We start from the raw sequence: 21,652 nt of genomic DNA on the forward strand, positions 1-21,652 counted from the left end.
CTCGTCGAAACCTCCACAGTTACGCGGACTTTTTTCCGTTCCCTTGGCCCTTGGCACAATATGCACTGGGATCTTTGAGCTGCGGCGTCTACTTTTATCGGGGCTTCTCTCAATGCTGAGAAGGCCTTCGTCTTGGCCGTGTACCTTGTGGCTGGACCAGCAAAGCAAGGGGTATAGATCAGGACTGTCTCGCCTCGTACTCCGAAATCAATCTTCTGTGCAATACACCAGAGCATCCTCAAGAGCCTTTTGAAACTTGGCAACCTGTTTTTACTGGTTAGTGCGGAGTCTCAATGATAGTTTTTGGAGGAGGTAATCTTACATCAGGGGGGATGACCATTGTGAAATGATCAGCGTCAATGGACGAGCACCGGACATTGCCAACAAGCCTATCCCAGCCGTTAGGCCCAAGCGGCTTCCCCTTGGGGATGGCCCAGGCAAAAGGCCCGACGGCCGGGTCCTCCATAAAGTTAGGGATAGAGTCAACGAGAATACTCTTTTTGCGCAACTGGTTAATGACCAAATCGTCGAGTCGTTCCACCACGCCGCGCTTGCACCAGGTTATCCACGTGCGTCTGGGCCGGCGGTCTGCCGGCATGGGCACGGCGTCATACTCGGAAACAGTACGGACCATTTGCGCCATGTGGGCCAGCTGGCCGCGCATGACGGCCGGATCAGCCCATTCGCGTGCCTTGACCATCTGCTGCGGCAACAACAGCGTCATGGCCGGGGGCATGCCCGGGTCAGGGCGCAGCTGCGGCACCGCCATGTCGAAAAGCAACAGGCCCTGCACCACGTGCCCGTCCGCCATGAGTTGCCGCGCCGTCTCGTACGCGTAGACCGCCCCGCCGGAATAGCCCGACAGTAGGAATCCTCCCGCCGGATATATGTCCAGCACGGCCTGTTTGAACAGCGCAGCCACCGTTTCCACCCCGACGGTGAAGGCTTCGGGGTTGTGCAGGTACGGCGACTCCAGCACGTACATGGGCCTGTCGTTGCGGAACCGTTTCAGGTACATGTACGTGGACGCGCCGCCGGCGCCGTCGGGGAACATGAAAAGCGGAGCGAGGCCAGAGGTCTTGCGCCCATGCATTAGAACGGCGTTGACCTTTGGCTTCCACGCGTCCTTTGGTGCAGCTGGCGCCAGTAGCGCATGTAGGGCGTCCACAGGGGCGCTGTCAACCACCAACTCTGGGCCGGGGTCCGAGGCACTGACGAGCACCGGCTCCTCCACCGGACTCTGGTCGTGTTCGACTGTGACGAAGCCCGAACTCGAGCTGGACCCGGGTTCCGGGTGCTGCTGCTGCTGCAACTGCTGGAACAGGCGGCGCAGGTCGCCCATGGTGGGATTCTCGACCAGTGCCGACGGGTGCAGGTCGACCCCCGTCTGCTCCAGGAAGGACGAGGCGATTTGCATTGCCATGATGGAGTCGACGCCAAGGTCAGCAAGTGAAGTGTGGGGGACCTCGAGTTCGGACTGCTCGGCACCCGTTTCGCGCGCGATGGTGGACAGGAGAACCTCTGAAAGGTCATGGTTGTGGAACTCGGGGCTGGGCTGTGTTTGTAACCGGGGAGAGGCGGGGACGGACTTGGCTGGCAGTGCAGTCTCTTGGTTCTGGGCGACGTTTGATGTTGCGGACCTGCTTCCAAGTGCTGCCTGAAGCTCGCTTATGGACGGGTGTTCGTGGAACAAGGCGGCTCCAATCTCGCAACCCAGTTTGGCTTGTAGCTTCTCGGCTATCTGAATGGCCATGATGGAGTCGACGCCAAGGTCGGGCAGGATGGTGTTGGGCGTGAGGTCCGAAATCTCACACCCTGTTTCCTCGGCAATTGTGGACATGAGCAGGTCGGCGATCGAGGAGGACTCCTGCTGCGCCTTTTGGCTAGGTCCCTGTTGCCGCTGGGCCTGGGTTTCGATCAGAGCCGGAGCTGCAGGATGTTCACGCATGGGGGTTCGCGCAGGAGCAGCGCGGGCCAAGGGTAGTCCTTGCTTTGCAGCTAAAGCTCCGGCCTGAGTCGTCTTGCCTATCATGCTCGTAATAAGAGACGTAGGTATTTGCTGAAGATGCAAGCCTAGGTTCTGCATGACCAACCGCTCCTCACGGAAAACATAAACGTTTACGACGGACGACTTCTTTTCTTTACGGACAATGCGGGTATAAACCGTATACGCTACCCCGGGCTCCAGTGGCTCAACGATATTGAAAGAGTCGTACGTGTTCATCATGAACATAGTCCCAGGGGGCTTGGCAGGGTCGCCGTTGACGAGGAAGCCGGCCAGGTGCGTCAAACTGTCGACCCAATAGGGGTTGAGCGTGAAAGTGCACGAGTCCGGAGTCGGCCCCAGCACAACTTCGGCCACACCTTCGGTCATGTCCGGCGACAGGTATACATCAACGATGCGCTGAAATGCCGGAGAATAGCTGACGGTTTGAGCAAAGATGGAGTAGAAAAAGGCCGGCGTTAGTCGCTGTCCACGCCCTGACTTGGCAGCCTCGACGACGGCGGAGCAGCACTGCCAGATAAAGGGAGAGAACGAGGCCCATTGCTGCTTATGCTGCATCGGGTTGACCACTTGGATCTTGACCTGCGCCGCCACAGCTCCCGTGTCGGCCAGCATCTTGACGTCGACTACATCGCCAGCCCTGTCCAGTTCGGCGGTGATTACGACGGACTGGTCGGCGCGGCTGGCGTCGATAGACACGGGCGAGAAGAAGACGCAGTCCCTGGCGCCAAGCTGGATGGCTTTGACTTCCCTCCCGACCTTTTTGAGCATGTGTGTCGTGGCGGCCATGGCCATCTCGCCCAGCACGCAAGCTGGTGATATGGACACGTCCATCAGCCGATGTCCGTCAATTAGCGCCTTGAGGTCGGGCTCGGCTAGATGAGAGCGAAACGTGGAGGTGGAGCCGGACTCGCTCACCGCATAGTGAAGACAAGTGGACAAGGGCGGAGGGGGAAGGCCATGGGATTGCGACGGGGCAACCAGCGTGGGGACTGGGTCAACACGCGCAGGGTAGGAGCGCCAGTAGTTCTTCAAGTCGAAGGCATAAAAGGGCAGGCGGAGCAGGCGAAGGCCAGAGATGTACGGCGCGTGGAACCCGGCCCAGTCAATTTCCTGCTGCGCCTCATAGGCTGCAGCCAGGGCGGCGGAGATGGACGTCCATGCCGAAGTGCCAGACTTGAGCGAGCAGGCGGTGCGTGCCTGGCCAGAAGGCTGGAGGATGGGTTTGACCAGGTCAACCAGCACCGAAGATGGGCCGAGCTCCAACCATAGACAATCTTTTAGCTTGGTCTCAACCGCCTTGATGGCGCCGACGAAATCCACAGGCTCCCTGGTCTGACGAACCATGTACTTTGCGTCTACCTGGCCCGCCTCAGACACAAGGTGGCCGAGTAGAGTGGAGGCGAAGGGTGTTTTGGGTGCATCAAAGTGGACGGTTCGTGCCACTGCCTCATACTCATCCAACGCAGGGTCCATCTGATGCGAATGGAATGCGTATGGCAATTTGAGCAACGTGAAGCGAATTTGCTGGGTTCGGCAACTGGTTTGCAAAAACGTCACGTCCTCTGCCGGCCCGCTTACTACAATTGCAGCGGGGCCGTTGATACACGAAATCGAGATGCCTGGGTGATTCCTAAGCAGTTCTTTGACGACCGGCAATGGAGCTGCCAGTTGGAGCATAGAGAAAATCCCGGCTTGGCATCGAGCTTCCATCACCAACGCCCTCTTCCCAACCAAAAGGAGCGTGTCAGCCAGAGTAAGCACGCCGGCAACATGCAGGGCGGCAAACTCTCCGAGGCTGTGCCCCATGACAACTGCCGGGACTATGCCGCAGGAAGCCCAGAACGCTGCAAGCGATATTTCCAAACATACTGTGGCAAGCTGCGTTTCTGAAGTTGGCCTACCTGCTAATATGGCTGCTGGGTCTTTGAGTATGTCATCAAATGAAGGGAACCCAAATGAGGCGCAGATGCGGATACACTTGTCCATCTCGTCGCGGAATGCCGGACTGTCTCGGTACAGATCGGCGCCCATCCCAGCGTACAACTGCCCCTGGCCGGAGAACATAAAAAGTACAGGGCTACGCGTAGCGCTGCTGTTGGTTTGAGGAGACGTAGGCGTTGATGCCAAGTCCATCTCAATCTGACGCTCTAGCTCGGCGACGGATGTGGTTGCGTACGCAGATCGGATAGGGTGGTGAATCCGTCTGGCAGTGGTGGTGTAGGCAAGGTCTTGTATTTGGACAGTGGGGTTCTGTTTGATGTAGGCCAAAAGGTTTCGCTTGTTCGACTCGTGGGACTTGGCGGACTTGGCTGAAGTTACCACCACATGTCTAGACGGAAGTGGGATACTGGCAACTGGCTCCCTGGCTGGTGGTTCTTCGAGCAGCAAACATGTGTTTCCACCCGAAGCGTCGAAATTGTTTATCAGAATCCTTCGTGGACGTTCTGGAGCGGACTTAAACTCGGTGACACTCGCAGGAATGTCTATATTCAGCTCCGACAAGGGAGGAAAACGAGGATTCAGCTTTGCCGGGAGCCCAGCTTGTGGTGGGATAATATTTTTCTCAAACATCATGATTGCTTTGATAACTGCTGCAGCACCGGCACCTGCCTCTCCATGCCCTGCGTTTGCTTTGATCGAGCCCACACGCAGCCGGTCCTTCCGGCGGTTACGGCCGAGGGCGTTGCTGACGGCCTTCATTTCGGCATAGTCGCCAACTTGGGTGCCGGTGCCATGCATTTCGACATAAGACACGTCTGAGGCTTCGAGGTGGGCTTTGCGCAAAACTTCGGCCATGAGGTGCTCCTGGGCCTCGTGGTCCGAATGCGTAATGGAAATGGCATTGCCGGAATGGTTTCTCGCCGAACCGAGCACGGTGGCCAAAATGTTGTCGTTATCCTTCAAGGCGTCCTCGTACCGCTTTAGCACAAAGGCCCCGACGAATTCACCACGGCAATAGCCGTCGGCGTCTGCTCGGTAGGATTTGCACCCGCCCGTCGTCGACGTAAACCCGGCTTTCCCAAGGATATTAAAATTAAAGGGACTGGAGAAAATATTGGTGCCGCCAGCGACAGCCATATCACAATCACCCGTCAATAACAACGTACAGGCCTGGGTTAGCGCCGTCATACTAGATGAACACGCCGTGTCCAATGTGACAGCGGGGCCCGCCCATTTAAAATGGTAGTTGACGCGCCCAGCGGCAAAGGACCGTTGATTACCCGTGAGGCTGAAAGCGTCTCCGCCGCGAAGCCGGATGATCTCGGTCCAATCATCCGAAATCTGGCCGACAATGGTTGCAAACCGGCACGATTCGGTTTTCGTATGCGGCCGACGGAAATAGCCGGCGACCTCTAGGGCTTCGTACACAGCAAGGAGAAACAAGCGGTGGGATGGATCAACCTCCATCGCCTCCCGCGGCGAAAGGTTGAAGAAACGGGCGTCGAATTGCCCTGGGCTGTCAAGAAAACATCCGTACTTGGTGTTGGTGGTGTGGGGTGTGTTGCTTGAGCTGTAGTAATCGTCCAGGCTGAATCGTTCCTCTGGTATCTATAGTCTAACATATTAGTTTGTACTCCTTTTTGTTTTAGTAAGTCTTGAATGGTGATAGTACGTACCTCACTGTGGAGGGCCTTCCCCTGGCAGATTTTATCCCAAAATTCCTCCAAATCCCCGGATCGAGGGTACCGTCCACCCATGCCAACTATGGCGATTCGGCCCGAACCCTGCCCAGGTAGGGGAGCCGACGGCGATTCTGGCTCTGTCGCAACGCTTATGACCTTCCTGCCCTTGCCCTTGAGGTATACGCACAGGGTTGGAATATGTGGCGACGGGCCAGCACCAAAAACATTGACCATGGCGTCATGGGGAATAGCCGACTCAACAGCTGTTAATCCCCTCGTCATGTTCAGTGGTTGGCTGAGGATTTCCCGCACCACAAGCTCCAGAAGTTCTTTCCACGTCGGCGCAGAGAGCAGGCCACCCTCACCCAGAGACACAAGCTGGATGTCTGTCCTGGGAGAACTGTCCAACATGCCATGCACACATGTCATACCTGCGGCAATATGTTCGACCTCGGCCAGCTGCACGTCAGGAATAACGTGAACAGGGCCCGTGACTTGCAGTCTTGATTTTGTCAGACGTTGACAAGGGGGATACTGGCCGAAGAAGTCCTCCAGGACGGCAGGCGGGCCTATGACGGTGTGCCATGCATCTGCGACGCCGCTCCCCGCCACCTTAATCGTTCTGTGATTAGGCGTGCTCTCCACTGCGTGATATGAGTCGAGCATCGCCTGCAAATCTCCAGCTTTTATGCCCGACACTAGCCAGCCCCAGCATCCAGGCCCATTGTGTAGCGATCTCGCCCTCCATAGCACGATCTGGCTCAGCCGCCTGGCCATGCGGATGGTGTCGAGCCCGGCCTGGCAAAGAGATGCCATGTCACGAGCGTACATGAGCGCCACGGCGTTCAGCAGGCCACCACAGGCGGCTGCCACACATACGGACTCCTTCGGGCTGAGGATTTCGGGGTTTGACTCTGCATACCTAAACGAGAACTGGAATCAGAATATGGCGTTAATTATGTTAGTTTGGACGAGCAACTCACTGTATAAGTACTCCGGCTCGCATGACGTTCACCAAGACCGTGCTTGGCAGCCCGTCCGTATCATTGGATCCCTGGAACCTGCCAGCTAGGTGCACCAGATCTGTGAAGTCACCGCCAAACGAGTCTCGTAGCCTGGGCTCCAACGCGTTGATTTCTTCCTTGACGACGGCTGTCGCACTTTGCAAAAAACGACGGAGCCATGGGCTTGACGACGCTTGGGAGTATAGAAGTTTGATGGTCGGGTAAAATGTGTCTGTCTGGTCGCCAAACACCAAGACTCTAACATTATTCAGGCTGGCAGCCGTCATAATGCCTTTCTGACAGTTGTGTGCGATTCTCGACTGAGTACTTAGAAATACGGGGCTTGATAGATGTTGAGGCGTCGAAGAAGGGGATTTCCATTGGCTCAATAGATTTTGAAGAAGCGGTCTCCCAAAAACCACCAACCGTTGATAATGAACTTACTGCTTTGTTGTATATTTAAAGTATTTCAGGCAGTAGCTCTCTCAAACCTCCGTCCAAATATCCAATGCCGAATTGAAGTCCTGTATCAAAGCCGCGACTGCCCGTGTAACAGCGCTCACTATGGTGATACGGTCTTGACAACGCGTATTCAAGTGTTACTAAGTTTGTAAATGATCAAACCGCTGACAAGATGATGGAATCCACCACGAGAGCCCGCTGGGAATGTGACAAGCGCTGACCCCAGAAAGCCACAGGGTTTGATCTACATAGTAAAACGACTCACACACCCTGACCTTGTTGAGTGGGTTCGCGTAAGGGTTTGTGTGACCCAGTACCATAATAAGTGGGGAGGTAAGATGTAACATCAATCTACCAATGACCCGGTAATCTGGTAATCAAATCCAGGGTCCATACATACTATATACATTCCAGAAACAGGTGAGACACATGCCAAACTGAAGGATTACGCCACCGGCTAAGGAAACGGGCTTGCCAACCTGAGAGATTATACGGATTTCTCTCCGAGTGTCTCCTATAGCAACTTCACACAATTAGCAAAGTCACTCCATCTAACAGACCTCAAAACTATCGCCATTTTGAAGATTGTGACTTGTAAGCACATGAATATGTGCGACTGTTGTAGAAAGCTCCTTTCAAGTATATTTTCGGGTATAAAAGAAAACTCAAAATTTATGTACTAGTACTTTTCAGAAGTCGCTACGAAATATTGGATATTTTGGCTGATAACCAGCATGAATGAGGTTTGCCAATCATGTCATTCCATATGCTCATTAGATGTCTTGAGAAAACGAGCTTGCCATGATAATTCTCAAGGTCTGTTATTTTGATCCCTATACGCTCCAGTAGAAAGTGTATACGTCCACTCCACCAAAAGGATCAGAAAAATACTCCCCTTCGCTGGAATCCGCAGCTCCAGCGGCCACAAACAAAGGGAGGATGTGCTCGTCCTCATTATCTGGATGCACATCATACGAGTGAGGAAGGTCCCGCCACGACCGCAAAAGCTCTGCGCGTCGGCCTGGGTCCTGTGTCGTAACTGCATCGATAAGACCCTTGTTGAACTTTGCCACCTTGTCTCGCCACTCGAGCATCTCGGGCGAGGCCGCGTCCGCCATATAAAGCTTTCGCATCATGGGCACGTTGTGGTAAGAGGCAAAGCCTGAGCCCACAACGGCAACGTTATCTTCACGCAACTTGATAAGCGCCTGCCCCATTTTGGTGTACAGCTCCGGGTCCGAGGAACTGGAAATGGTGACGGAGATTAACGGAACCTCGCCTTTGGGGCTGATGAAGATGAAGGGGATGAAAACACCGTGGTCGAAGCCTATCTGCCAGTGAGTAGCCTACCCAAAATAGCGACATTTCAAGGCAGATGGAATACACTTGACTTACCTCTCTCCAAGTCCTTGGCGGGATTCAGGCCAGCTGAGCTCAAAGCGTCGTAAACAAGGTTTGACACCTCACTAGACCCAGGAGCTTCGTACTGAATCTCCCACGCGGCGGGCGGGTGGCTCGGCTCAAAGTCGTGGCAAATCGGAGGCTTGTCGACCATGGTAACCATTGGATAATCCGGACGCAAATGAGGAGTAATAACAACGATGGCGCGCGGCGCTTCCGCAGTGCCTAGCTTCAAGATGTCGCGCACGCGAGTCCTGAGGCTTTCGTTGAGCGGATCGTGGCCATGACCGCCCATCTGCGGCTCGAGCACGGGCATCGGACCTAGGGATGTTTAGTTGCGCTGTGCTGGATACAAACTGGTAAGCAGGCTAATACTTACCACCGCCGTGGGTGATACAAAGTACGGGAGCGCGGGGCATGTTGAAAGATGGAACAGGTTGGAAGTTGTTGTTTTCAGGTCGTACGCGCTGAGTTGTTGAGGCTGATGCTGAAAGTGTGGAAGAGAGAATGCACAAGGAAGTTCTGTAGTCTAACAGATTGGTTTCTTTTTCTTTCAGCTGACCAGGAATTTGGGAATGGGATGCAGTATACAAAACTGACAAGTCAATAAATCATGCTATACAAAGATGGAGCTGAATAAGAATCTGGAGCCCCACGGCCTAGGCAAGGATGTTATTAGACAGGGGTAACGCAAGTAATTTTATCTGTCTGGGAAATTCTCTAATCCGAAAATATCTATATCATCGAGGCCATGTATGTTTAATGTTTCTGGTGGTCAGTTCGGGCCCACCAAACGCTTTGTGGGCGAGTCCTTATTCATGGTGCTTATGCGGGATGATCGATTACAACTTTGCGACAGAAATAAAACCCGTTATCGCGGTGGATAAATGCGTGCTAAGAAACAAAAAAAAGTTTATAGGTGTGGAACAATAGGTACCTCGCGTTAACCGGACCTTCGGCATTGGCCACAAGCCCTTGTTCCTGGTCAGTCAAAGCCAAGACGCGTCGTCCCATTAAACGGGTCCGAACACCAGTGGTTTAATCGTACCAGAGTAAAAATTGTAACCACGCTCTGCGACTGAATTTGTTTGATATCGATCGACTTACACGCGCAGTTTTAAGCTTGGAAAAGGTTACAAACTTTAAAATAGTTGACGGCAGATTTGTTTTCTCCCGTCTGATACCCGTTTTGTGTTCAGCTAAGTCAGTCATTCATTCGCCCCTGTTTATCCGCCAAGAAAAATACCAGCTATTGTTGGGTTACCATCCTCCCAGGCCGAGCTATACCACCAAGACCACGTCACATATCCGGGTTTTGGCGGGACTTGGTTGTTGGGTAATGTTCCTTTCACATCATATCGCCCCGTGTTGAACAAAGGGGTTGCAAAATACTCGAACAAACAGAGAATGTCTACCAGCATGAAGCTCTCAATTGACGACTGCCCGCGTCCACTGCGCGTCGCCATCGTTGGAGCCGGGATAGGCGGGCTATCAGCTGCCATCGGCCTCCGACGCAACGGGCACGCCGTGGACCTATACGAACAGTCCCAGTTCGCAGCGGAAATCGGGGCGGCGGTTCACCTGATGCCCAATGGCCTCAGCATCCTGCGGCAGTGGGAGCTCGACCCGGCCGACTTCGACGCCAACCCCATGAGCCGTGCCGTGGAATACGACCGGCATGGTCGCCTCGAAAAGGATATGGACCTCAGTAAGGCGAATCTGCGGTGGTCAGATCCATGGCTTCTCGCACAGCGTGCCAAATTTCACAATGCACTCAAGACCAAGGCGCTCGCAATGGGCGCTGTCCTGCATACGTCTACACGGGTTGTAGGTGTTGACACTGCTGGCGGGACCATCACTCTGGGAGATGAGAGAATCATCTCGGCTGATGTTATTCTTGGTGCGGACGGGGTATATGTAAGCATTCTATTGGCTCGATTCGATATGGCAATATCCTGCTGAACTTCTTCACGCCCCTAGTCTGTTACGAGAACTTATATCACAGACGCAAAGCCTTTTGGCTCCGGAAAGTCGGCTTTTCGATTCATGATTCCCAGAAAAGTCGCGCTTGCAGATCCTGAAACTCGTCCTCTAGCCGAGATGCATGACAGCCTTCTCGCCTGGATGGGCAAGACTCACAGGATTATCATGTATTCCTGCAGCAATAACGAAATGCTCAATTTTGTCTGCATGCATCCTGAGGAAGAATCTCGTTCGATGATAGAGGAAGGTCAGTGAGCTGTAAACAAAACTTCAACCCCATTTTCTGGTAGCTGCCGCGTATTGACATGTTTAATGTGGCTCGAGATAGGATGGAACGCACAAGTGACGACCGAGCAGGTCCTGCAAGTATATCGAGACTTCCCTCGAGCGGTCATAAGTCTGCTCGCCAAATCCGATGCCCCCGGGACTCCAAAAGGAGTTTGGCCACTGCTGGACATGGAGCAAATACCTTGGACCAAGGGCAGGATGGCTCTACTCGGAGATGCTGCCCATCCGTTTACTCCCCGTAGGTCTTCAACACGTAACATGTCAGTGTGTACGGTTATTAGTATTAACACTCTCCAAAGACCAGGGACAAGGCGCGGTGCAAGCTTTGGAAGATGCAGCTAGCCTGTCCGTGGTTCTCCCGGCCGGCACTCACCTGGCTGCAGTGCCCGAAAGGCTCCGGCTGTATGAGAGGATCAGAAGCAAGAGGGCTCATACCATCCAGGCGTATTCACGTGAGGCCGGCAAAGATGTGGCCGAGGGTGAAAAGCCCGAGGTGAACAGTATGACTAAACCAAAAGCCTTCCATTGAGAAAAGTAGTGATTGCTAATTTCTTTTCAAGATACGGATGAGCTCTTCTCCCATGACGAGCTTTACTACTCCAAACGCATGTTTAAGAGGTGGAAGCACGAGCAAGACCCTACTAACTTCCACTTCCTCCCGCTAGCCGCTGGGGCTTTCTCGGGTATGCGGCGGGCCTTACCAATCAGAGACTCGTCGGGCTTCAAAAGAGTCACGATCAAGTTCAAGACGTCCAAGCCATTTATGGAAACCCTCCTCCCTAACGACCACTTCGTCTTCAGACGACCAGACACCGTGTGCACCGCCAGTCTGGTTACCACATCTCTATCCAACCTGCCTTGGCTTGGTGGAGAAGGCTACACTACGCTAGCGCTGCACATTCACGGGGTGCAGTACAAGCAAATAAAGGGCGGCGTGATGAACGGCTCTTTCGTCGCGATTCATCTGGTATCCCGTGGCGAGGCTGTTGCGGCGTGTCGCGAGGAGCTCGGCCTCCCGGCCGTGCCCTGCGACCTGGACGTGTATCAGCCCGATGACAACAGCTGCACCGTTACTGCGTCGTGGGAGGGGGCCAAGTTTGCCAGCTTGTCCCTCACCGGGCTAGTGGCAAAAGACGCGGCACTCGAACGCGGCTCTATAGGTACCCTGGCCGATTATGGAGTCATGTCTTACAGGTATGTACCAGCGGTCGGGCGGCCTGGCGAGCCCGAGGCTGAATATGCATGTGTGACTCCCCACGCGAGGGAGAAGACCGAGACAGTCGAGTCTGTTTCCAGCTCCACCAGTGCCCGGTTGGTTTTCAAGGATTTGGGATGGGAGCAGCTGCCTACTCTTGGACACATCGCGGCTGCATTCAGTCAGATGCCGATATATGGGATTGTCGGGGTCAAGGTTGTTGAGGGCAGTAACGCATCCGAACAGTTGTCATCTAGAAAGATAGATTAGTGGCGATGTTGTGAACCTACCAGGATTCCATTCTGAACCATTATCGCGCGGTATGATGGCGAGTATTTTGTGCTGGTTGTAATACTTCTCATGTCCTTGGTCCATCCCCGTACTAAGTTTAGACCTAGGTCTGTTAACAGAAGGGCATTCAATCCCGGATTGTGGGTGTTTGACGACCTTGCGCTAGATCCTCCGCTCCTGAATGAATGTACCGTAGGGTTGACCTTGCTTTTGTGCAAACAAATCACAATTCTGCATTTGGGCACTAGTACATGGAGTGGTAAAACAAGGTATAAAATCAAAGCGCTTTTAAAGCCTGGATGCAGGGGTGTTTCAAGTACTAACCATTTTCGGAATCACCTTATATAAATAGTAAGGGATACACCGGTCATGGGAAATTAGACACCGCGGCGTGTGTGGAGTCTCGCAGCAGTCTTGGTTCATGGTACGTAAATCCAGGGAAGATACCGAGTACTACCCTACTTGCCTACCCACTATGTCATTGCCGGTCCGGATTCTCACAGGGTTTCAAGTTCACGGTGTAGATTAGGTATTCCCTGCCAGTGGAGCAGGTAGCGTGCTACAAAGTCGGAAACACATTTGTCAGAATGATGACAGGAGTTTGGCTTTTTCTTTTTCTTTTCCTATTGCGTAATTTTAAACCTTATTTCGTTTTTTTTTTCTTTTCTTTTTTTTTCGCTCTTAGGTCCTGGGCAATTATCCCACTGGCTGGTCTCGGCAGACATTCGGCACCGGCTAACTCGTCCGTTGAAATTGTACAATCCTGGAACGCATGGTTCCAAAGTTATACCGCATTATGAACTCGGGAAGAGGGCGAGTCATAATAAAGAGTTGTGCTTTAATGTAGGGGTACTGGGCCGCCCAGCCGAAGGGTAGTAGGCAAAGCACGTTTATTTATTTATTTCTTTTTCTGTTTCTCAATGAAGCACAAATGTTTAGGAATCCATATAAGACGTTATATCGTAGTATAGGAACCCTTACTGAAATCTGTCAGTCATATATTAGGAAAATGGTTCCCTACGCTGAATTGGGTTGCTTTTATGTTTTCTACCGCATAATGTCCACAGCATAGCTAAAACAATCACCAATAAAATCATTTCGTCGAAGGTGTTTCCCTTTTCCATTCGATAACCATGGCCACGACGCAGTCTGGCCCGGAATATGGCAAGCGGCTTCTCCCGCATGTTATCGACTGCGTCGCCAAGACGAATCCCAATCGGGAATGTTTCTCCACTCCCTTGTCATCTAACCCGCAGGACGGCTGGAGGGCAGTGACATATGGCCAGTATGCTACAGCCATAGACCGCCTCGCTCACCACATTGTCAAAACTTCTGGCACGCCTGAGCCTGGAAGCTTCCCAACTTTAACCTATATTGGAATTAACGATCCAGTATATCTTGTATTTGTTATCGCCGCCGTCAAGGCTGGTTACAAGGTCAGAACTGCTATATTTATCCTTGTTTTCGTGTGGAAATCAAAGCTAATATCCAGATTAAGGCACTGTTTTTATCACCCCGAAACTCGGAAGAGGCTCAACTCAACCTGCTCCAGCTGACCGCGTGCGACATTGTCTATCATGACGCGACGTTTCAAAAACCCGTGGAAGCTTGGAAGAGCAAGCAAACCAGTCTCAAGAACAATCTTTTAATGCCGCTCGATTTCTGGCTAGACGAAAATGGTGACCAAAGGTCATTCCCTTACGTCAAGGACGCCAAAAAGGCCGAATGGGAGCCGTTTGTAGTGTTGCACACAAGTGGCAGCACGGGACTGCCAAAGCCCATTGTGGTTCCTCACGGCTTCATCATGCTCGACGACAAAAAGCATCTTCTTCCTGAATGGAAAGGCAGAGAATCCGTCATTCGCGGTCTAGCTCGCACCAACAGGATGTGGACCCCAAGTATGTGTCTAGAAAACGCTATAGAGACGTGGCTCTGTTGACTAACCAGACTTGTGCACTTTAGTGCCCTTCTCTCACGCGGGCGGCATTTACACCTTCTTTGGTTATCATATATACTGGGAAACTCCTGTTACATTTGCCATTATGGACCGGCCACTCACGGCGGATTTCGTAGTGGAGCAGTTGGCCCACGCGGAGCCTGACATTCAGTCCATTGTTCTCATGCCCTCGATCTTGGAGGAGTTCAGTCTTACAGAGAAAGGCTGTGAAACACTGAGCAAATTCAAATTTGTAGTGTTTGGCGGGGGTAAGCACCCTTTACCTATTTTACACAAGTTTGGAATTTGTGCCATCATACTAACGGTGGCCGTCATCAAAGGCAATCTCAGTGATGCAACTGGCGCAAAGCTACTCAGTCGAGGCGTGAAACTCCAAAACTCGTTCGGATCGACAGAGTGAGTATTCCGTCCCGAAATAGTTGATCAATCTACAGAATCTAATCCTTTCCAGGTGCGGCATGCTACCGTATTACTGGCAATCAAATCCAGAAGCATGGCAGTGGCTCATTATACATTCGGACGTTCTCGGTGTAGATTGGCGACCAGTGGCGGGCGAGGACGACATCTTTGAGATGGTAATTGTCCGCAAAGATGGTCCTTTCAGTCAACAAGGCATCTTCTGGACGCATCCTCACCTTGAGGAGTGGAGCTCGAGGGACTTGTTTCAAAGACATCCCACTTTGGAAGACCATTGGAGATACCATGGACGCTGTGATGATCTCATTGTCTTTTCAAACGGAGAAAAGCTTAACCCAGTCACCGTTGAGAACGCCATAAACGGACACCCAAAAGTCAAAACTGCGATTTTGGTGGGCACGATGCGCTTTCAACCTGCTTTAATCATCGACCCCGTCTCGCATCCGCTTACGAAACAAGAAACGAAAAGTCTTTTCGATGAGTTTTGGATTCTCGTGGCCGAAACCAACAGGAGATTGCCGTCACATGCCCAAATAAGCAAACAGCTGATTTTGCTCACCAGCCCCAACAAGCCATTTCCCAAATTAGCAAAGAACACAGTGCATCGGGCCCCGGCAATCAAGCTTTATGAAACAGAGGTGGATGCTCTTTACCAAAAAGCTGAGGCCGGGTGGGAAGATGCACGATGCAATTTGGACCTAGGGTCGAAAGAGACGTTTCTAGCGTCCATCTGCCGTCTTTTCCAAACGCTCACTTGTGTTGACACCATTGAGCCGGACACAAACTTCTTCAAGGCAGGGATAGACTCCCTCCAGGTCGTCAACGCTTGTCGTCTCCTCCGCGGCGCGCTCCGAAATAAAAGCGACAAAATAAATCCACAGAGGATTACGCCAAGGATTATTTATAACAAGCCATCAGCCCGTCAGCTGACGGCCGACCTGTGGGCACAACACATTGGGTCTCTAGAGGAGGTGGATCCCGATATCGAAGCGGCTAATACCATGGCCAGCCTGCTGGCGAAATACACCAAAGACCTGCCCGAAAGACCAGCCACCGACAAGCCGCCAGCCCGCACTTCTCAGCAAACAGTGATTCTCACAGGAAGTACCGGCAGACTTGGATCCTTTTTGCTGGACAGCCTGGTCCAAGACCCTGCGGTCGAAAGGGTGATTTGCCTGAACCGTGCAGAGGATGGGCGGACCCGTCAGCTGCGGCTCAATGCCGCACGCGGGATGCAAAATAACCTAGACAAGGTCGAATTTCTTCAAGCAGACCTTTCCCAGCCCGGTTTGGGTCTTCCCGTTGAGATGTATACCCGGCTGCAGACCAGTGCAGACCGCATCATCCACGCCCAGTGGGCCGTCAACTTCAACCTTCCCCTCGATTCGTTCGAGCCACATATCCGTGGCACGCGCAACCTGGTAGACTTTTGCGCCCGGACGGCTCGGAGCACGCACCTCGTTACTGTTTCCACGGTCCTGGCCGCCACGTCGTGGAACGGACATGATTCGGCGCCAGGCACAGTACCGGACGGCGGTTATGCGCAAAGCAAGCTGCTGGCAGACTTGATCGTGCAGCAGGCAGCAGCGCGAGGTGGCGTGTCGGCGGCGGTGGTGCGTGTTGGCCAGGTTGCAGGCCCTGAGGGCGACGGGCTGTGGAGCGTTGACGAGTGGCTGCCACGGCTGGTGTGCTCATCCGTGCGCGCCTTGGGTCTGCTGCCTCGCAGCCTTGGGGTGATGAGCATGGTGAATTGGATCACGTCCGAGGCCGCGGCGCGGTTGGTCCTGGAGGTCGCCGGGCTGGGCCCCGACGGAATCAACCGGGCCAGAGGGGTCTACTATGGCGTCAACCCCCATCCGGTGCACTTTTCCACACTAGTGGAACCGATTGTCGGATTTTATGCCGGTCGGGTCCGGTCGGTGGTTGACTGGCGGGACTGGGTAGCGGCCTTGGAGCGCAGCAACGGGGAAGCTGCAGATGTGACGCAGAACCCGGCGTTGCAGCTGTTGGACTTTAACAGAGACACGCCTGCCGAGGGCTCGGGTGTGCGGTTTCATTTTTCTTTGGAAAGTACATTAGAAGCCAGTCGATGTGTGAGGGATATGCTGCCCATTACGCCTGAGATGTTTGTTCAATGGTGTCGAAAATGGGATTTTTAAATAACAGTCAAGTCGGCATAAAGCTACTCCTGTGTGTCTACTACCGTAATAGGTCAAAGCCCGCCCTGTCCCCTTTGTATAATACTGGTAGGTCGATGTTGTTAGCCTCCATTATCAAGCAATGGGGTTAGTGGTGTTAGTGGTGATCTCCAGTGCAGATGGTCCCTGTGTGGATTTCAAAGAAAAGAATTGTGGATGCTATTCAGTTTGCCCCTACTCAAGTACGATATCTAGTTTCCCAAACCCGCTGTATACTTCCGAAATGTGCATACAAATCAATATTTCCAAAACGGTCCTAATACTTTTAGCTGTTCTACGTGGTTCAACTTGGCTCATTCTGCCAAAATTCCATCGAAAAGATTCGGAGAGAAATCCGTTCAGCATGTAAGCTGAAGTGTCCATTTCCTTCGGGTCCTGTCCATTACCGGTTTATATATGGCTACACTTTGTTACTTGTTTCCATTGATCGACCAAATCCGGAGTGTGAATTGTTTTAAAGCTACTCATCAGACTGTGGCTCAAAAGTGAATAACAAGTCCGTAGATGGTTCGGTATTATGGTTCCGCCATTTAGAGACATAGAAAATGTCTATATTTTTCCGAATGTGGATAAGAAGCTGGAATGCTAATGGCAGCCTCATTTTTTGGGTGTTTGTTTTCTGTTTCGAACAGCGCGGGACGTTGTCCCTGTTGAAAGACCCTGATTTTCTTGTTGTTAGGCTATTGTTTCAACGGTGTGCTACCTTATCCCTGTTGAAAGATAGGGCCCTTGGTGGACCCGACGGACTACTATTTTTGCAAGGGCTTTGCTAGCTGTGGATCGGTTTTTGCAAGGAGAGAGACGATGGACAAGGGTCGATGACCTCCCCAAGCCTTGCACGTCTAGCTTCTAACAAAGGCTCGATGGAGATCTTCTCGGTTCGACATTACCAGCAGTAGAGATCAATCCTCAGCTTGTTTTAAAGTTAAGTTACAAAAATAACCGGGCTTCTCCAGATATGGAAGCTGATTTCTGAAATAAGCACGGAGTACCCCGGTACCCTTGCAACTTACGTAGTACCGTAACCGGCCCGCCGGGACCCTGGGTAATCCTGGCTGGATGACTTGGCTCATTCCTGACCTTGTTGTTGTGGTCGGGGGTGGGGGTTTACCCTACATTCATGAACTCCATGGAACCTGGGTCCTAAACCTAAACTACATGACCAGGAGTAAGAATGTACTTTGACTCTCTGTCACCAAATCAAGATTTTATTCATTCATCACTACTTAATCAGATTCTCATTTTCGAGAAAAGAAAATCTAAACAGATCAACATAGCTATGGAACCTTTGAAAGTCGTTGTTGTCGGTGCGGGCATTGGAGGCCTTATGGCCGCTTGTGCCCTCGTTGAAGCAGGCCAAGACGTCCATGTAAGCAGTGGATTTTCTTTTCTTTTGCAAGCCGTTACGCATCTAATCGCTGGTACTGTTTAACTAGGTCTTCGAGCAGTCAGAGATGGTGAATGAGAGAGGCGCCGCTATTACCGTGCAGCCCAACTCCAACGTCTTACTCCGCCGATACGGGATCGAGCCTGAGGAGTGTGGAGGCACAGCTATGGAAAATGTGAGTTAGATTGGGAAATGCAGCAATCAAAGATGCTGACAGTGGCGACTTCATTGGATAGATAATGATGAAGGATGGCATCAGTCTGAATCTGCTGCAAGAAATTAGCGACAAGGTGAAGGCGGCCACTGTTTTGGAGGAGCGTTCAAAGGTTAGTGCTGCCTGGCTTGAGTGACTTTACGAATCAAGCTTTAGTTGACAAGAAAATCCCCAGAAATCTTACTTTGTCCACAGAGCCGACCTGCATGGCGAGCTTAAAAGGAAAGCAACTGGGCACGGCGCTGTAATCCATGCCGGGAGCAAGGTAGAAAGTGTGGATGAGAACGCCAGCACCGTGACTCTCAGCGACGGCACGGTCGTCAAAGCCGACGTTATTATCGGTGCCGACGGCGTCCACTCCAGAACACGCCAGCTCGTCTTTGGGGAAGCGTATCAAGAGCAGCCGTCGCCGCTTAGCTGCTTTCGCTTTTTGGTCTCCTCCAAGACCATTCAAGAGGACCCGGAGACGAGTTCATTCATCGAAAAACCAGGCACCATGATGGATCTGATCGGGCCGGACAGACGAATTATCCTATACCCTTGTTCCCAAGGGGAAAAGCTCAACGTTCTTCCCATCGTTCCTCGTCAGGTGGCCGAAGGTATCTGCTGATTTCCCCCGTTAATAATCTTGCGGCGTCGAGTAGCACGAGGTGATGCTAATCGAGCACAATACTCGAAGCCCGTGGATCTAGGAAAGAAAAGCTCTTGTCTGCGTTCTCCACCTTTGCACCATCCGTACAGCGCCTGTTGGAAAAGGCGGAAGAGGAGTCAATTTTCATCTGGCCCCTGTTCGACATGAACCCTCTCCCAATCTGGGTCAAAAACTCCGTTGCTCTGCTAGGGGATGCCGCGCATCCCTTCACACCCTGTAAGGCAAAGCTATGTTTTTCGATTTTCTCGTGCTATCCATTGCTAATCTTGTCACTGTCAAGTCCTCGCACAAGGTGCGGCGTCGGCGATAGAGGATGCCGTTTCTCTGGCCGTCATGCTGCCTCTTGGAACCAAGCCGGCGCAGGTTCCCGCTAGGCTGCAGCTCTACGAACGATGCCGAAAAGCTAGGGTGGATCGCATCCAGGAGTTAAGTCGCGTCAGGGGAAGAGATGCATCGGGACAGCGAGGCAAGCCACCTACCGGTAAGAATTGCTCTACATCCTTGATTGACTTTCCTCTTTTGGGACTTGGACGACTGATGTGGCCAAACAGGAGACGAGATCTTTAGCTTTGCCATGTATTGCAAACAGCATGATGAATATGTCCATTCGACAAAGTTTTTGGAAGCGTTTGATGTGCCGTTGGTACCTCCTACAATGGGTTTTTCATAGTGATGTGGGCTGCATTCTATCAATCTTTTTTTTTCTTTTTCTTTTACAATGAAACTTACTTTGTAACTACATACAGTCTGTTAAACCTGGTGTTTTCACTCGAGTGTCTTAGCTTCATTGAATTGGCAAACAAGGTGTGGGAGCCCTGCAATCCATGTTCTTTAAGGAGCTGTATTGCAAGTCACGCAACCTGATGTTTTGGCTACAGATCCCTGGTAAATACTCGCAATCCGTAAACGCCAACACGAGATGCATAAGCGAGCGCACAGTAAATTGGCAGTGGGCAGCTACCGTATGCAGTGGTAAACTAACTGGAAATTGTGAATATGGACGGAATTGAAACTCTGGGTGCTTGATAACATACATGGCCCTATATCTACAGATTGGCAAGTTGAAAACTTCAAAGTTGACAAAAACTTATCAAAGACCAGCATCCGATCCCAAAGTCACCTCAATCAGAGACATCAGACTCCCCACCGGCTTAAAAACATTGCGGATGACCAGACGAGGGTCGGCACGCCGGAATAGAGACTCAAACTCACTGAAATCTCGCTCCTTGGAGTTGGTCATGAGCGACATCTGCATGTCCATGGACCGCATGGGCCGCTCAACGACCGTCTGCCACTCCCCAGGTTGTGGGAGCACCGTATCCATGACGAGTAAACGGGAGCCAGGCCGGCGACCCATAGCGACGGCGATGTGGCCCAATATGGTGACGCATTTGTCGTCGGACCAGTCGTGCAGGATCATGCGTAACAGATACACCTCTGCGTCCAACGGCTGCGGCGCAAAGATGCTGTGCTCCATAAAGGTCACGCGTCCTCGCAGCTCAGCGGGCACGGCTGAATTGTCGTCACTGAGGGCCCGCGCCACCACCTCGGGGAGGTCCTGCACCACACAGCTCATGTCGGGGTTGGCGAGCGCGACCTGCGCGGCACAGTGCCCGACGTTGCCGCCCATGTCAACCAGTGTTGCAGAGCCGAGGGCGGCCCAGTCAAAGGCTTCCACTAAATGGTCCGCCTTTTGGAAGCGTGAACTGGCCATGAATTGCATCAGCTCGCTGAACTCGGCCATCCGGGCAGGGTTCTCGCCATAGTAGTCAAACAGCGGATTGTCGGTGCCATAAACGATGTTGTGCGCAGCCTGGTCCGGCTCGCCACTGTCATGGCCCCAGCGGTCGATGGCGTCCACCTGGAACGCTGCCAGCTTGAACGTGTCCCGGCTAACAAAGTCATTGTACAACCGCACCCCACGCGACTCAACCAGCCGTTTGGATGACGCCGTATGGGCGACAGATCCGAGCTCCGGCTCAACAAATACGTGCAGCGTCATCAGGTGTCGCAATGCCCTTTTCAGCTGGCCGATACCGGTGCCGGTTTTGGAGGCAAGCTCCGAGTACTTGATGCTTCCTTGGATTGGTATGGCCTCTGGGATCTTGAATCGTGATACGTACGCAAAGGCATTCAGGTCGTGGACTTTGTTGTAAAGGTCCTCGGTCAAAACCTCGTCCGGCTCGGAAGCCAGCTCCAAAAGCGTCTTGCAAGCTTCGCGGAGCCGCTGCCTAGCGCCATCAATCTCTGGGCTCAATTTGGGATACGAAGTTGGGCCGCTGAATTCAAAAGATGGTTGCTGATGGCCGTTGGATGACAGATGCTCCTTCAGTTTGGCTGCCAGCTGCTGGCATTCTGTTCCCAGAGTTTCCAAGTCCACCTGTGGAGGCGGAACCTGAGACTGATTTTTTCTCGCCGACATAATATTTGATGCGAATAACTAGTAGGTGCTAGCGCTTTGGAGGTATCGTTATATAACTTGCAATAGAAGGAGATATTCGAAGCTGAGCAGCTTGGGAATGATGAATCGAAAAACAAAAGTGTAACATATATGATATACCTTTCAAAGTAG

General features: G+C 52.4%; 7 protein-coding genes across 7 annotated transcripts; 3 read left to right on the forward strand and 4 right to left on the reverse strand.

The window, feature by feature from the left end:
* Positions 1 to 207: 207 nt before the first annotated feature.
* PgNI_05168 (uncharacterized protein) lies at positions 208 to 6,922 on the reverse strand (the record flags this gene model as incomplete). The annotated part of the gene is made up of 4 exons (XM_031125205.1): positions 208 to 264; positions 323 to 5,557; positions 5,626 to 6,553; positions 6,615 to 6,922. The coding sequence occupies 4 exons, from the start codon at positions 6,920 to 6,922 to the stop codon at positions 208 to 210; spliced, it is 6,528 nt and encodes a 2,175-aa protein (XP_030982982.1).
* Positions 6,923 to 7,930: 1,008 nt separating this feature from the next.
* PgNI_05169 (uncharacterized protein) lies at positions 7,931 to 8,917 on the reverse strand (the record flags this gene model as incomplete). Its single annotated transcript, XM_031125206.1, has 3 exons — positions 7,931 to 8,424; positions 8,493 to 8,819; positions 8,878 to 8,917. The coding sequence occupies 3 exons, from the start codon at positions 8,915 to 8,917 to the stop codon at positions 7,931 to 7,933; spliced, it is 861 nt and encodes a 286-aa protein (XP_030981818.1).
* A 988-nt stretch (positions 8,918 to 9,905) lies between these two features.
* Positions 9,906 to 12,234, forward strand: PgNI_05170 (uncharacterized protein; the record flags this gene model as incomplete). Its single annotated transcript, XM_031125207.1, has 5 exons — positions 9,906 to 10,415; positions 10,479 to 10,728; positions 10,810 to 11,007; positions 11,069 to 11,269; positions 11,330 to 12,234. 5 exons carry the CDS (start codon positions 9,906 to 9,908, stop codon positions 12,232 to 12,234), a joined length of 2,064 nt encoding a protein of 687 aa, XP_030982734.1.
* Positions 12,235 to 13,388: 1,154 nt separating this feature from the next.
* On the forward strand, positions 13,389 to 16,788 carry PgNI_05171 (uncharacterized protein; the record flags this gene model as incomplete). The annotated part of the gene is made up of 5 exons (XM_031125208.1): positions 13,389 to 13,691; positions 13,748 to 14,153; positions 14,218 to 14,460; positions 14,533 to 14,608; positions 14,664 to 16,788. The coding sequence occupies 5 exons, from the start codon at positions 13,389 to 13,391 to the stop codon at positions 16,786 to 16,788; spliced, it is 3,153 nt and encodes a 1,050-aa protein (XP_030982736.1).
* Positions 16,789 to 18,049: 1,261 nt separating this feature from the next.
* Positions 18,050 to 18,926, reverse strand: PgNI_05172 (uncharacterized protein; the record flags this gene model as incomplete). The annotated part of the gene is made up of 4 exons (XM_031125209.1): positions 18,050 to 18,238; positions 18,337 to 18,378; positions 18,613 to 18,845; positions 18,917 to 18,926. 4 exons carry the CDS (start codon positions 18,924 to 18,926, stop codon positions 18,050 to 18,052), a joined length of 474 nt encoding a protein of 157 aa, XP_030982737.1.
* PgNI_05173 (uncharacterized protein) lies at positions 18,107 to 19,750 on the forward strand (the record flags this gene model as incomplete). Its single annotated transcript, XM_031125210.1, has 7 exons — positions 18,107 to 18,196; positions 18,264 to 18,389; positions 18,451 to 18,540; positions 18,604 to 19,027; positions 19,108 to 19,296; positions 19,361 to 19,561; positions 19,632 to 19,750. 7 exons carry the CDS (start codon positions 18,107 to 18,109, stop codon positions 19,748 to 19,750), a joined length of 1,239 nt encoding a protein of 412 aa, XP_030982738.1.
* A 420-nt stretch (positions 19,751 to 20,170) lies between these two features.
* On the reverse strand, positions 20,171 to 21,502 carry PgNI_05174 (uncharacterized protein; the record flags this gene model as incomplete). The annotated part of the gene is made up of 1 exon (XM_031125211.1): positions 20,171 to 21,502. The coding sequence occupies one exon, from the start codon at positions 21,500 to 21,502 to the stop codon at positions 20,171 to 20,173; it is 1,332 nt and encodes a 443-aa protein (XP_030982731.1).
* Between the last annotated feature and the right edge of the window lie 150 nt (positions 21,503 to 21,652).

The sequence above is a fragment of the Pyricularia grisea genome, chromosome I, assembly GCF_004355905.1.
Source record: "Pyricularia grisea strain NI907 chromosome I, whole genome shotgun sequence".
NCBI classification, from domain to species: Eukaryota; Fungi; Ascomycota; class Sordariomycetes; order Magnaporthales; family Pyriculariaceae; genus Pyricularia; species Pyricularia grisea.